This window comes from Vespa mandarinia, chromosome 7, assembly GCF_050613455.1.
Source record: "Vespa mandarinia isolate Hongniang chromosome 7, ASM5061345v1, whole genome shotgun sequence".
Classification (NCBI taxonomy): domain Eukaryota; kingdom Metazoa; phylum Arthropoda; class Insecta; order Hymenoptera; family Vespidae; genus Vespa; species Vespa mandarinia.
The window spans coordinates 1,722,667-1,740,000 of record NC_140816.1 but is presented as its reverse complement, the minus strand read 5'-3'; the positions used below and the strand labels follow the sequence as shown (position 1 = coordinate 1,740,000).

Sequence of the window (17,334 nt, the reverse complement as noted above, 5' to 3'; positions counted from 1 at the left end):
GCAAACTAATGTGTCGCTTTTAATAGAATAACGTTTAACGCATCGTTGACCTACAAAGGGAAACTAGGAAGCGAAAAAACGAAACCTCACTGATAAATTCTTTAAGTTATACATACACATCTATATGTGTGTATATATATATATATAAAATGTCGTGCTGTGTAAAGATCAAACACTCGACCAGTTTCTATATACACACATATTGACAGTAGTGTATATATACACATTCGTTTCTTCATATCATTATGTCCATATATATATATATATATATATATATATATATATATATATATATATATGGATATGTATATGTATATTTTCTTTAAATCACAGTTATCCAATTAATGATCATTCGATACGTTTATTTCTTTTATATATATATATTTATATATATATATATATATATATATATATCTGAGATATATATTCGATTGAAGACATTTAATACATTGCAAGTTTTATTCAATAAATAAATCCGTTATAGTATTTGAATGAGATGTACGTAATTTATTTTTCAAATAAAAATAAAATCCTTTTGAAAAGATCGTGCATTCTTGCTGCGAGGAAACTTGTGATAATAAAAAAAAAAGAGAGAGAGAGAGAGAGAGAGTACCTGGACGAACTCAAAGTCCTAATAGAGCCGCAATTAATTATTACCGAGCAATGAGCCAATAAACAAGCGGTTATACGGGCTCTAATTATTTGCTGCAGGTGATAAGCATGGTTTCAAGTTGGTTTGTCCCTCCGGCGAACATATGCGTTTGGTCTAATAAACTCATCCCCAGCTAAATATTTTTCGTTCGCTAAGCAAATGTATTGTTTGGTTGAACCTACGCTTATTTACGTTTATATATATGTATATATACTTACTATGTATATATATATATATATATATATATATATATATATATACTAAGAAATGTTTTGTTTCGTTATCGCAAAGAAATAAAAAATTACATAAAGAAAAAAAAACAATGAATCACCTTTTTTGTTATAAATATCATTGTAATTGTCATAATTGTCGTTATTATCGTCGTCGTCGTCGTCATAATCATTAAATTTTTTTCTTCAATGATCCTTCGGATTTATTATTTGCAGTTCGGATTTATTCTTTGTTCGATACATATATATGTATACCTACACTAACGTTTATATACACCATGAAACGGGCAACAACTCTACTCGAGATATCACTATCTTTGACTAACCTACTGACGCGAAACTGTTGTTCACCGTTTATTCCAACCTGTTCAACTCATTCAATGTGCGTTGCTTTTGACGTACATTATTCTCAGGAGATTTTTTTTTTTTTTATATTATTGTACGTACGTATAATTACAATATATATGTCATCAGTGTACATTCAAAGGAAATCCTTCCGTTTCCTTTTTATTCTTCTTTATTATCATCGATTAATTAATATATATTTAATAAAATATATATATATATGTATATATATATATATATATATATATGTATATATATATATATATATATATATATATATATGTACGTATATAGCACGTGCTTGCATAGTTCCACGTATCGACTGACCAAAGCACTTTCTAGCAAAGATTTTCTTTTTCTTTTGTAAATCTAATAGTCCGTTTTATTATCCTTCTTTTTTAATCTGTTTTATACGTCACTTTTAATCGTAATATTTTTTCTTTTTTCCTTTTCTTTTTTATAACGTTTATCATTCGATTATCATTCATATTTCCTGATTTATAATGTTGAAAAATATTTGTTATGTTTTCTATAGAAAATAGAAACGTTAAAATCGAGGCTAAACGTTTGTTGTAGAAGAAAGTAAATGTCCTATGCAGAAATAATCAAGAAGTCGATCGAATTTTTGTTTTTATTTATTTATTTTTTTATTCTCTTTATTTTTTTTTTTTTTATGAATTTTTTTTTTTATGGTAAATGCTTTCATCAACGCTCTCGTCTCGACACTTTTATGTATACAGGATATGTGCTTAGAGTGTCTTCATAACAAACAAGATTATCATACCTTATAAAGACCGTACCTGGTATAAATCACTAACGTTCTAGATCCCTTGCTCGAGGATTTATCATAAAAAGAAGAACGATACCTGTTTCGTTCCTTTCCTCGAGATGTCGTAAAAATATCGTGGCAAATCAATTTTGTTATACTTGGAATGAAATAAAGAAAATCTGAAATCACTTTTATAAATATCTTATTTAATTCTTTTTATCCATATCTTTTTATCGGCTAAAAGGAAAGTTCTTCTTATATTAACTGTCAATAACTTTATGTAACTTTGAAACTGTACAATATCTGTGAATTTGTAAAATTTTATTTCGCTTACCATTGTCATAATTTTAATTGACATTTGTTATTTCAAAATTTTTCATTTTCTTTTTTCTTTTCTTTTTTTTTGTTTTTGTTTTAAAGTACAAATTATTCTTAGTATAATATACGAATGAAAAATAATATATGGATGGATTAAGAGGAACGAAATTAAAATTAACTTTACATTTAGTATAATATACTAAATAATATAAATAATAACTATAAATTTCACACATACATACGTACATATATACATACATACGTATTACATGAACGAAAGATGACTTATTAGACATTATAAGAAAATCAAAGTAAAAATTAATTTTAATACTAGGTACACCATAAACAAAATATCTAATAAATTTCACATCGTATAACTCTTGTTTGTTGACAAAGAAAACAAATTTTTTTCTATGAAGTTTCTAACGGTTAAGAGAATGAATTAAAAAGAATAATAATTGAAAAAAAAAAGAGAAAAAAAAAGAAAAAAAGAAATAAGAAATAAAACAAAGTACATTTTTCTTAAACTATCTCTCGATCGAGAGATAGCAGAAGGATCTAAGGGAAACAAAGAAGGAAATAATGAAAAAAAGAAAGAGAGAGAGAGAGAGAGAGAGAAAGAGAAAAAGAAAAAGAAAAAGGCGAAACGCGATCGATCTCACGACTCTCGTAATTAATTTGACCGAAGAGAAAGGCCTCCCTAGGGCTGCACCTTCGCTCTAACACATTCCTAACGCGTTCGTCGTGTGTTATTTGCACGTGGCAGAAGGGAAACGCGAGATTCGAACGGGATAGAAATATATATATATATATGACTGTAACAACAGGGCGTGGCTTTGTTTTCTATGGTTGTCACATGGAAAAGGGATACTCATACGAAACCTATAATAGGGACTGTGTTAAATCGATTCCCGTGTATAATTAAACTAACGCGTGCATGCGTGTATATACTTTATCAAGAACTAGCGATAGACAAACGGGGGTGTGAGTGGGTGGGGCTGTAAAGAAGAGAGGTTGAGGTAAACATACCTTTTTATCTTATTAAAATTTTCACGATTCGCTTCAAAATATATACCACGAAATATTGACTTCAATAAAATCGACGTAAAAAAGTTCTTTTTAGATCATTATATTTAAAAGAAAATGAATATAAGTTAAATGATTTTTAATTTACTTATTTATTTATTTTTGATAAATATTCTTTATATTTTATATATATTTTTAATAAAAATATTTATTTTTAATAAATAAATAAGTAATAAATTTTATTTATTTATTTATTTCTTGGTTTCTTTTTTTTAACATTCTAATCTTTATATTTTATGTTTCGACAAAGAAATAATTATTTATACGAATTGTTATATATTCAATAATATTAGATTAATTGTATTGTTGTATGTAACCAACCTAATTTACAGTTAACATCGCGTAAAAACATTTGTAGGATTGTTCAAGTCTTATTTATCATAGTTTTTATCATAATATTAAATTTTCGTTCATATCCGAAGATTAATCATTGTTAATTCCAATTTCGTCTTTTTACTTGAAATTATTATATCGTATATTCACAAACTGGTATAAAAGTTATATGATAATAAGTTTTACTTTTCTCTCTCTCTCTCCCTCTCTCTCTCTCCCTCTCTCTCTCTCCCTCTCTCTCTCTCTCTCTCTTTTTCTCTTTCTTTTTTTGACATGACAAAAAATTCAGTTACACAAGTTTCTCAAGATAATCTACTTCTTGTAATCGCAATAATCCACGTGATCTTAAATATGCAATTGAATTTAATCTATGATTATTACAAAAAAAAAAAAAATAAATAAATAAAAAAGATGAGAGAGAAAGAAAAAAAAGAACTTTATTTTTTAATATAACATTAAAGGGATCTACGAAATAAACAAAAATGTGATATCCGATTTCAATCTCTAATCAATTTCTATGATGCACATGAGATTTTCATTTAATACATTAAATAATACGATTTAATGAATGACGATTATACATACATACACGCATAATTACACACATACCTACAAACATACATACATAGATAGAAAGATATTGCACATTGTAACGGTTATGTTTATCCTATTGAAAAATAAGTAAATATGTTTATCCGAAGGGAAGTAAAGAAGAAGCCAGTTGTCGGGTTGATCGGTTTAGCGACCTTGCGTGTCAGGGTTACCCTCGATTGATCTTACTGTAGATCGATAAATATTTATTGCCTTTAACGTTCGTTCGCGTCTCGGTGACGACAACCTTGAAGGAATCTCTGATGTTATTCGCACGATTCGACGTATGCACGTTTACCTTTTATCTTCTCTCTCTCTTTCTCTCTCTCTCTCCCCCCCCCCCTCTTTCTCGCTGTCTCTCTTTTCTTTCTCTCTCTTTCTCATTCAAGCGAACGAACAGATTACGTAAGGCGACGTGTATTATGCGAGAAAGACCTTGTCTACCATCGGTTACGCGTTACGTCACCTGTACACGTTGGATGTAAGCTGTATAACCACCTTTGCCAATGCTACTGCTCCTGTTGCTGTTACTGCTACTGTTACTGCTGCTGCTGATGCTGATGCTGCTGCTGATGCTGCTGATGCTGTGGCTGCTCCGTTGTATCCCCCACCCCTCCCTATGTTCTCATGTCCCTCTGTCCGTATAACTATTATTTCTAGCAGCAATATCCAGTGATGATTCTCATCTTTCTCGCGAGTTTCAAAGTCCTCACGATCGAGCTACGTATATAATGTATACTTTTATACCTATACCTATATCTATACGTATACGCATACGCATACGCATATCGTTTTACTCATAGTTATTTTCCTCTCATTAGAGTCATAGCTTGAACCTGTCTCGATCGTACTCGTTCTCATAATGGGAATTTAACGTCTAAAATTGAATCTATTTTGTCATCTATTTAATCGACGTTTTCTATAGTTCTAAGAATTTCTTTTATGTTTTATGTATAAATTTATATATGTATGTATGTATGGATGGATAGATTAGATTGATGGATGTATTTTGTTTGTAATGGTTCGGAAAAAATATTATTTTGAAGTTAATTATTAACGCTAATATATTTTTCAGATTGATTCTGTTATCATCTCTTAAGATATCTTAAGATCTTAAAGATGATTTTTATTCTTTTACAAGTTTGTTTTATATTTATGTATATATGTATATATATCTATGTACATATGTATGTATATATATGTATGTATGTAATTTGTTTTGTAGAAATGTTATTTGGAGAAATCGCATTATTCGATCTCTCGATCTTTTTTTTTTCTCTTATCGAAAATTTTCTTTTTATCGAAAGTAAAATTACAATATATTAATATTTAACACAGTTAATATTTAATGCAATTCATCATAATATAATTTTCATATTTAATTTTCATTCTAACATTTAACAATATTTGAACGTATAATACATTTCTGCGTAAAAATTTCCAAGAAATAAAAGGAAAGAAGAAAAAGAAAAGAAAAAAGAAAAAAAAATAATAATAATAAAAAGAATCGTCGCATCGAAGGATTTGATCGATAAATTAATAAACGACATATAATTGTGATAAAATTTATAATTTCTTGAATATTTTCTTATACGCGTTTATTTATCGATAATTACGTCAACGAATTCGTGAAGCTCATGAGCTTCGTTCAATAAAAAGAGGCACTTAATAACGTTTCAAGAAAGAAAAAAAAAATATTTTTATTCATAGTTAAGCTTTACGGTAGCACCGATCATTTACGTTATAACTTCAAAACTTGTTATTCGTGCTGAACGATTTAGCATGGAAATACATATTTATCTCTTTCTCTCTTTCTCTCTCTCTCTCTCTTTTTCTCTCTTTCTCTCTATATCTTTTTCTCTTTTTTTCTCGTTAACGCCCAAGCAGGAGTTTTTTTCTCAGTTGCTCGAAGCGTCGTAAATCGATCAGGTTGGACCGTAATACACATTGGCCTTATCCTTACTACCACCAGCACCAACATCACCACCAGCACTAACATCACCACCAGCACTAACATCACCACTAACACCACAACACCCCACTACTTCACCCCACGCACATACCGTTATTGTTTTACGCGCGACAAATCAATGCGTTTTCGCGTGAATGGAGGTGGCCCAGATGGAAAGATCGGAATTATGGATTTCTATATTTGGTTGATGCCCACGTATACAGTAAAGAACGTCGTCTTCCCTCTGCTTGTTGATACGAGCAATAGAAACAAAGAAAAGAAAGAAAGAAAAAAAAATAGCACGCATACACATTTGCACGTATGTATATGTGTATTACATTTGATTTCATATGAACTGGTTAAACCGACCAATCAGCCTTCTTCTCGTTCTTCTCTTATTCTACGAGTTTAATTATCTCGGTCAATGAGCGTGGTATGAAGCGTATAAACAGTTTCATGATACTTTTAAATTTACTTTGACTTTCCACGATATGCGTATATGTGTGTATGTGTGTAAATATATATAACTATTGTATGTATATACACATGTGTGTATGTGTATCTGCGTGTGCTCTGAATTCTCTTTGTTTTGTAATGATAAATATTTTATTGATACGTAGTAAAGAGAAAATATTGTTACTTTATTTTATTATTATTATTATTATTATTATTATTATTATTATTATTATTATTATTATTATTATTATTGTTATTATTATTATTATTATTAATTTATTTTATTCTATTTTATTTTATTTTATTTTATTTTATTTTATTTTATTTTATTTTATTTTATTTTATTTTATTTTATTTTATTTTATTTTATTTATCTAATCGTATTTTGTCCAAATTTAATTGTAGATATAAGATGTGTTTACGAATTTGTTGGATACTGTTGGAAATATAATTTTAATTACGTTAGTTATATCATTTTAGGATTTTTCATAATTTCGAAGTTTTTAATGAAGTTCGATTAAATTTAATAAACTTTTCAGACAATATTGAAGATTATTCGGGTTTTTTTTTTTTTTTTTTTTTTTTATAAAAAGTTTATAAAATATCGAACTTTTAATAACTGCCAATCGAATCTTTGAAATTTCAATATCTATAATCATATTGCAAAATATCTATGGAATAATTAAATTAGGTGTATATATAATATCTTTATTTCGGATTCGTGATAAATTGCCAATCGAATTTTTATAGAGTTTCAATATCGATAATAGTATTAATAAATATGTATAGCATACATTTTGTCATTCGAATTTCACGAGTACAGAATAGCCCTGTAATCCTTAAATATGTAGGTATATAATATTATTAATTCGAATTTTTAATAATAAGAATAACCAATTTAATTTTTGGTATTTGAATATCAGTAATCATGTTAAAAACTTTCTATGTAACATATGTAACATTTACTTTGCTAATTGAATCTTTAGAATTCAGTATTATAATATCCTTCATTCGAATTTTCTCAATAATTGATAATCGAATCTTTTGGAATTTCGATATCGATAATAATGGTAATACTTAAATAAATGTATATATTTTTTTATTTATATATATAACATTTATTTTTTTCATTAATTAATTAATTTATATATATATATATACAGACACACATACACACACACATATATATATATTATATACTTATACATTTTGTTATACGATTTTACCAAATATATATATATATATAATTTTGGTAAATCGATAAATCTCATGTTAAAGTACCCTTTCGAAGGAGTTGACTTCGACTTAGCATAAGCATTTTGCTCTTAAGGAACAAGAAACGAGAATGAAACGAAAGATGATATATGCATCCTCGTAATGCATCCGTATTCCGACAAGTTATAGATCATTATGATGGAACGAGTGTAACGCCATGTTGGAGAATAATTCCTCTCTCTCTCTCTCTCTCTCTCTCTCTCTCTCTCTCTCTCTCTCTCTTTTCTCTTGCCGTTGGCAGAGTAGAGGGAAGTAAACGCGTAGACGATTTAATCTAGAAAAAAAAAAAACGAAAAAAAAAAAAGAAAAAGACATTGGCAGTTCGTATGCAAGGACGACAAGCTGGTGCATCATCGCTAAAAACGTATCGACCGGTTTTATGTTATTCCTTTTTTCTTTTCTTTTTTTTTCTTTTTTCCTAAATTTGACTACCAATTTAACCTTTTGAACGACGTCATTTTACAGAGTAATACCTCGTTAATCATTTCACTAACTCTCTAATTATTTCTTACCTATCATTATCTACAACGGTAGATATACCTTATGTATAATAACATATATTTAGATCGCATATAGTAAATCTCTATAAATATTATTTTCTTAAAATAATCATGTTTTTTTTTTTTTACTTTTTCCATTTCTTTTTTTTTTTTTTCCTTATGTTGAAAATACTTCCCCTGAGTATATAGACAGTCTTATCAATTTCTAGTTCAAACATTTTATAATGATACAAAATAAATAATTGCACAAATAAGTACTTGCGCGCACACACACACACATCATGAAATTTTATTATTCATATATATGAAATTTTCATTATAAAATATGATATTTATTGATTTGATTAATAGTAATAAGCATATATTTATGATAACGAGTGCGTATATTCAAACACGATAGACACTTTAGTATTTTTTTCTAAGAAGAATTTCCGGTCGATTTTTAAATAATCCAATCGATGTTCTCGATGGGATCATAAAATGAGAAAGATAGAAATAGGTAGACAGATAGACAAACAGACAGAGAGATATAGATCGAGTGCATTTCAGGTACACCTACCAGGTATAAACGTTTTATATACGTGAGAACGGTGATCGGTGAACGCACGTACACGCATACACACACACACACATGTATGTGTATATTATGTATATATGTGGACACGAATGCGCGTGCCACGGATAACTTTGTGCATCTACGGTCATCGTATGTAACGTTTCGTAATGTTCGACTTCGTCGTTTGATCGTTACGAAATGATCTTGTGTATTTACTTGTTGATGGACGGCCGCCGATCAAATTCGACGTGAACTTGTAAGAGAAAGAGAGAGAGAGAGAGAGAGAGAGAGAGAGAGAGAGAGAGAGAGACGATGACGATCTCAATAAAAGTAAAGAGAGGAAGATAGAGAAATGATCTCAATAAAGAGAAAGAGAGAGAGAAGAACTTTCAACATGAACTCTTTGTACATGGACTTGAAAGAGTAGGAGGAAGAGGAGGAAGAGAAGGAAGGAGGATTTATTTAGAGGGCTATAGACCTCATTACAGTCGGTAATGACAGTACGGACGGTCATTAAGCCACGAATGGCGAAGCTCTTTCGCTTCTACGGTCAGATATCTCTCTTTCTGTCTCTCTTTCTCTCTCTCTCTCTCTTGTATCCATGCAATCGTTCGTAGCTTGAGGTTTATTCGTGTCTAAAGTAGAACGTGTGTATATGTAGCTAGTAGTAATGGCCAATGTTAGTCTTTTAACGTGAGTTGGATCAACATCGGACACATACGTGGTAATTACTTACGTATATATAAACTCTTTTTGATTTATCAAAATAAATGGCTCGAACATTCGATACAAGCTCTGCGAGTTCGTAGGAAAGATATTCGTGTATATCATTACGCACGGTGAGCGATGGAGGGGGTGGAAGGGGGAGAGCTATGTTCGAAAAAAAAAAGAGATAGAAAATACGTTACAATCAATGAAGGATGAAAATAATCACGTCGTTAAATTATATCTTTGAATTTTAAATGTTTTATTTTGAATTGTAAATGTATATATTTTAATCTCATTTTGATCGCATATTAATTAATGAAGCGATAATAAATTTCAAATTTAATTGTTTCCAATGAAATATTCACGTTTATTTAATTTAATTTAATTTAATTTAATTTAATTTTATTTTATTTTATCAACAAACGGCTTTTATTTGAAAAATGATTCTTCACGTTTATCTAATAAAAAGAAAAAGATATATTTATATGTATATAAAAAAAAAGATAAAAAAAAAAAAGAGAGAGACATCTCGCGATCGATCGTTCGTGAAAATATTAATTATAGGATGTAATCGATCATCGATAAAATGACATCAAAGCATTTCCTAATTACCATTGCAATCAACCAACGTTTGACCTATTCGGTCGACGAAAATTTACAGTGCTACCTCGATTCATCTAACGAATCAGTCTGAACGTTCAATCGATCTGTCGACCGATCGAAATATATACACTACTACACTATAATTTTGTTCGCTTTTACGTTTTCTCGACCTACGCCTCGATCTCGATTCGTCACGACCAACGTTCGAACAAAACGCGTTACTTCCGGCGACGTTGTATGATATTTTTTCTGACTTGATGACGTTAGAAAAATCGACGAAACTGAATAAAACCGGTTTTGTTTATCCTTTTTTTCTTTTTTTCATTATTATTGTTTTATTTTTTATTTATTTATTTATTTTATTTTATTTTATTTTATTTATTTATTTATTTATTTTTTTTTTTTTTTTTTATTTTTTATTATAAAAAGAAATGACACGAGATAAAGGCTTGGAATAATCCTTAAGAAAGATTAGAATGATTTTCTATTAATTTTGTTTAATATCTATCGAAATAATATAAACAAAAAAATTAGTATGAAATAAATGTCTCGATTGAAATAGATTACATTCGTTCACGGTAAAGATCGTAAAAATAATAATTACAAGCTTTATTATACCAATTAATTTACTTTGTCGATAACACTCGAACTCTAGCAATAATTATATTTATTTTCATTGACTGGGCGTGACGATTTTATTTGGAAGGAAAAAAGAAAAAAAAGAAAAAAAAAGAAGATAAAAGGAAAAAGAAAAGAAAGAAAGAACATTTTCTATTTCAGGGTTTGAGTGAAAAATAAAATGAAAGAAAAGAAAAAGAAAAATTGTGTAAAAATAAAAATAAAAACCAATTGTATATAATGACTCGAGATTAATATTAGATAAATAATGATATGGATGAAATAAGTAAAGCAACCAAGCAAACAAACAAGTAAATAAATGCGTTTTCTCGTTCTATAATATGTCTACAATATAGATAAGTACTACCATACATATATGGTATGTAAGTATATATAATACATAATATAATATACATATATATGTATATATGTATATATATCGTGTCGATCGAGTTTTAGAAAGCAGCAATATACGTTTTCTCATCTCTCATCTTTCTCTTCTTTCCGCGAAGAGAGTTCACCTCGATGACGTTGCTGCGACCATGCAGCACGTTGATTCCTTCTTCGGTATTACTAGTAGTAGGTACTCGTACGTACTAGATATAAAAAGGAAAAGAAAAAGAAGAAGAAGACGAAGAAGAGAAAAAAAAAGGCTGGTTTCCATCCTTTCACGTACCATAAATGGCGGTCTTGATCCGATCGAAAACGCATATAAAAGCGATCGAGCTAGCCAGAGAATTTCCTTCGACGTGAATTATGCATCTAAAGTAAATGGCTACTTCGTAGAAATCGATAACGCATATCCTTTCTTTTCGACTAGGAAATATGAAAACATTTCGATGAGAATTGTCGTTCAGACATGTATGTATATATACATACATATATATACATACATATATATATATATCACATTATTATACCATAATATTAATATAACAGATAATAATACATAATATAATAATGTATATATAATACATTATATAATAATAATAATAATAATAATATATATACATATATATCTTATAATTTTTTATAAATCAATTTTTGATTGGAGAAGAAAGGGGACAGCAATTTTGAATAAAAAAGATTCGATTAAAAAAAAGAAAAGGAAAGAAGAACTATGCACAAAAACTATCCTCTCTCTCTCTCTCTCTCTCTCTCTCTCTCTCTCTCTCTCTCTCTCTCTCTCTCTCTCTCTCTCTCTCTCTCTTTCTCCCTCTCTCTCTCTCTTTCTCTCTCTTCGAATAAAAAATCCAAACGCATGCTCGCATTTTCATTAGCACGAACATTCATTGTTTCACGAATACTTTCCCGTGTAAGGCGTTTGCAAGGCATAATCACTTTGTTCGACTTTACACGCTTCGTAATTTTTCGAATGGATCGTTGAATCACGGCCTTATATGAAATAGTCGACATGAATTCCATTCGAATCTTATAAGTCAATAAATCTTTATCTTCGATTATTCGAAGGAAGTAGTAAGAATCTAAAATTCATTTAATTTCATTACTTATTTTATTATTATTTCTTTTTAAATATAAAAATTCTTTACCACGAAGATTATCGATCGATTCGAAGTATACTTTCTCTGAAAAATATATATATATATACACGCACACGTACATGTGTATATATATATGTGTATATAAAAAGAAAACGAACACAGATATATATACACACAGATACATAGACACAGAGGGGGACACGTGCACATGTACGAACTTATAAGAAAGAAAAAGGTGAATGTTAGAGAAGGTTACAAAAGGTAAACAAACCGGGTTTCTCCCGCGCAACTGGTTCTACCCTCGATAAGAGCAAGGTCAATGTTAGCAACAACATTGATTCGAGGGAAAATATTCTGGATGAGAACATAAAGTTGCAAGGTCTCTCTCTCTCTCTCTCTCTCTCACTCTCTTTGTTTTTCTTTTTCTTACCCTTTCTCTTTGTCACTCACTATCTCTCTTTCTCTCTTTTTTTCCTCTTTCGCTGTCTGTCTTTTTTTGTCTCCTTTAGATGATCTTGGTTGGTTACTTCGCGTTGTTCTTCTCATCGAAACCGGATACATTCGAGCACGCAAGCAGCACGTTTGTGACCCGTCAATTTCGATTTGTTTCAGATAAAGCTTGAACGAGTCCTGGGTGTAACCGTATCAAGCAATGCAGCTCTGGATTGCGACGCTACGAGCGAGTTGGTCGCCTATCCTGCCGGGTGAGTCTATTCTCTCTATTTTCTCTCTTAGGTCGCATATAATCGACCCGTATATATATATATATATATATATATATATATATATATATATATATATATATGGATTTATCGACTTTCGATCCCACTTGGCCCACTTTTATAACCAACCACTCTAATTGTTACGTTCAACTCTGGTAACGTTAAAAAAGAAAATTCGTTTTAACGGTGTTTAACGCCATGTTTATCTAATTTGTGTCTATCCTCTAATTTTACCATTTGAAATATTACATCGATATATATATATATATATGTATATGTATATGTATGTATATATATGTATTGCATATGCATACATAAGTATGTACCAATCGATAATTATGTATGCTTATGTATATATGCATAGATATTCTTATATGTATATTTTATATGTATATATTATATATTGAATTGATTAACAAGTAATGTTAGAATTTACAATATTTTCTATCTAAATAAACAAGATATTTTCTTTTCTGTAATTTTTTTTTTTCCTATTTATTATTTCTTATTTTATTATTATTACTCTTTATTTCTTCTTCTTCTTCTTTTTGTTTATATATGAAAAATTCTAAATATCACTTATTCGCCAAGACAAAAGAAATATATAAAAATAAATATAAGATATTGAAAATATTTCGATCCGAATAATTCGAAGGTAATAATTTTAACAATACAAAAAAATAAATGTTTTATTCGCGTTAAACGAATCGATAGTTTTAATTATTGTTCTTTGAATTATGATCGTAATTACAGTATATGATTATCCAGGCATAATATATATACGTTGAAATGTATAAGAAGTATAAATGTGCACTGCGAGTTCTTGCAACCTTGCCGTATATCTTTCACAGATAATTACCTCGACCGTAACGATTTTTCGAGCACTTAATTATTAACCCTCTTTCGAACGGGTCGACGCTTTCGCTTTACGAATCTACTGACTTTTAAAGGCCGACCTGTTGTATTCATGGGAAAACGATAAATCGATCGAGAAACTTTCGCATAAATCAATCTAAGGAAAATATTAAGACATAATTTATACATTATTTTCGTGAAATATATAAATAAAATTGTATATTGAACGAATAAATATTTAATATCTTCTTAATCGTTACAAAATTTCGCGCGAACAAAAAATTTCATTTTAAATAATAAATTGTCACGAGTTAACTACTTTCGCATTTTCTGATTGAAAGAAAAAAGGAAGAAAAAAAAAAAAAGAAAAAAAAAAGGTTTAATATAATATTCTCGTGAAATTTAATTTTCAATTTCGACTACGTAAAAAAAAAAAGTAACGTTTGAATTTAAATAATGAATTGTTGCAAGTTTCACCATGCAACGTTCACCTTTTTTGCGTTATTGAAAAATTACATTTAAAATTCCCACGAAGCTAGAAATCAATATATTGTAACTAGAAAATAGATAAAATGTATGTTCCACAAAATCATACGTTATTTTTGTTAAATTTTTAAATAAAATAGATTTTAATTGACGTATATATATATATATATATATATATATATATATATATATATATACACATTTAAATTATTTTGATATTCTCATGATTTTTGATATAGAAAGATTTTTCAACTACATAAAAAAAAGTACTTAAACAATAAATTGTCATAGCAAGTTTACATCTTTTTTCTGATAAAAATAAAAATTTTAAATATTATATTACATTAAATATATTAAATATAATAAATATAATATAAAATAATAAATATAATACAAATGAATATAATATAAAATAAGAGATATAATATAATAAATATAACATAAAATTTTAAATATTATATTATATTATAATTGTACGTTAAATTTGTTAAACGTTTTAAATAAAATAGATTTTAATTCAGAAATATATTACTAAAAAATCTAAATAGTTTTTAATTTTTTTATATCGACATATTTTCAATATTTAAAAAAAATATGACTTGAATCAATAATAAATTATCGTCATCACGAGTTTAGTTCCATGTTCTCTGATTAAGAAGTTAAATTTTTAAATTTTCATGAAAATAGAAAATTGTGAAAGAAACAAAGTATCGATTAAAAAAAAAAAAAAAAAAAAAAAGAGAAGAAGGAGAGGTACTCACGTTTCTTCTATTGATCACGGATGGCATTTCGACAAAAGAGCCGCACTTCTCATCTCCTCATCTTTTGTCTTCTCTTTTTCTTCATCTTCTTCATCTTCTTCCTCGTCTTCCTCATCTTCCTTCTTTTTTCTTTTTCTTTCTCTTTTTTTTCTCTTCTCCATGACTTCAATGGAAGTATGGCGAAAGTACGATGAAGAGATTATTCCGGTTTTATCGTGACAACGAGAGAGTGGAACGAACGTTTTCGTTTATATTCAACGAAGACCGGATCAACGATCGTTCGATGGTGTTGTCCTTCGACGACAACGATGATTGTTGGCTCACCTTGCAACTCTGTCTCGTGTCTTATTGCAATATTACACACTTATCTATTGTTCTAAGTTTTGCAATGGCAAAAGTAAATTCTCTTCGTATGGGAACAACTTTCGCGCTAGCTCGTTTTCCATGGATATAAATTTATTATTTTTTTATTCAGAATTGAACGGTGATCAATTGTTTCGTAATCATTTCTGTAATTCGATCGTTTAAAACGCAATCATAGAAATTATAATCGAGAATAGGAAAAGAAAAAAAATACTGGTATTATATTGATATTTTTCTATAACTGTACACTTTCGTACCGTTTTATAGAAATCAAATTACGATAATACCGATAATATATATATATATATTTTTTTTTGTCGATCTTTGTATTTCGTTAAAATTATTTGAATATTTACTAAGGAGATATTTAATATCGTTATTATAATGTTTCTAATTATTATGTTCGTAAAGTTATAATGAAATAGATATAGTGTCGAAATCGTTGCAATATCGAAACCAAAGTAATTGCCATTTTTTTTTTTTTTGTTTTTCTTTTTCTTTTTCTTTTTCTTTTCTCTAATAATATCTATAGCGTGATATTGCGAATGAAAATTATTACGATGTTTTACAATCGTGATTATGATTATATCTTACAATTATTATTATTATACTATTTGTTAGGGATTAATATAACTTAACGATCGATTGAATATTTTTTAACAGAGCTGTAGTAATTTTTTTTTTTTTTTTTTTTTTTTTTTTTTTAATTGAAAATATATTAAATTGTATTTATTTGTATTCTTGGTAAAACTTTGTATAAAAAAAAAAGTTCTGAGATTTTTTCCAATCCGTCGTATATTCAATTATATTAATAAAATATAAAATATAATGTCTTAAAATGTTTACTTGTATTTTGATTATCAAGAACCTTGTCGTGAGATAATTTAAAAGTCAACAATCAATTGTACGAGCTAATAATAATCTCGTACGTAAGTAAGTAAGTAAGTAAATAAGTAAGTAAGTAAATAAGTACTTTTACTTCATTATACAAAAAAAAAAAAATTGAATAAAAACGTGGCGGTATCACTTAGTCACTGCACATCAAGTACCTTACCTGCAATTGAAGATTAAACTGAAGTTGATGACATTGAAAAAAATGTTAATAGAATTAGATAAATAAAAGACATCGTCACGAGATAATGCGACGAATGTACATTAAATGAGTATGTCGTGGAAATTTGCAGAATGTCCTCGTTTAAAATCTAAACAAGAATGTTTTGTTATTTTCTGAATAGAGAAAAAAAAGAACAAAAAAAAAAGAAAAAGAAAGAGAAATAATTTTCACATTCTTCAATATTGTTATTATACAGAAATTATTGATTCCATTCATAATCAAAAGTGTGATCATTGATTGATTAATGATTATTAAATTGATCATGACCTTTGATTGCATGATTTTGATTATTTCTCACATATTCATTAATCAATGATTACTAATTATTAAATAATCATGATCAATAGCATGATATTACATTAATCTTCAATCTTCAATCATTAATCAGATCAACGTTTCGTTCAATTCTTGCAATAAATGATTTATCGACTTATGCTAAAGTTCGACTTGGTTTCTTTTGATTTCATCTCATTTGACATCTTACTTTCCTCCACCTTCTTGTCCGTCAATTATATTGATATATTAATTTTACGAGATGAA

At 28.3% G+C, this 17,334-nt stretch overlaps 1 protein-coding gene across 7 annotated transcripts in view; it reads left to right on the top strand.

The window, feature by feature from the left end:
• The window catches only part of Wdr62 (WD repeat domain 62), a 119,291-nt gene that overhangs the window by 69,678 nt on the left and 32,279 nt on the right, over window positions 1-17,334 (top strand). For all 7 annotated transcript variants that reach the window (XM_085658329.1, XM_085658330.1, XM_085658324.1 and 4 more), the window contains one exon: window positions 13,106-13,197. In XM_085658329.1, the coding sequence (XP_085514455.1) occupies window positions 13,106-13,197 (92 nt within the window). The remainder of the gene's footprint in view (window positions 1-13,105; window positions 13,198-17,334) is intronic.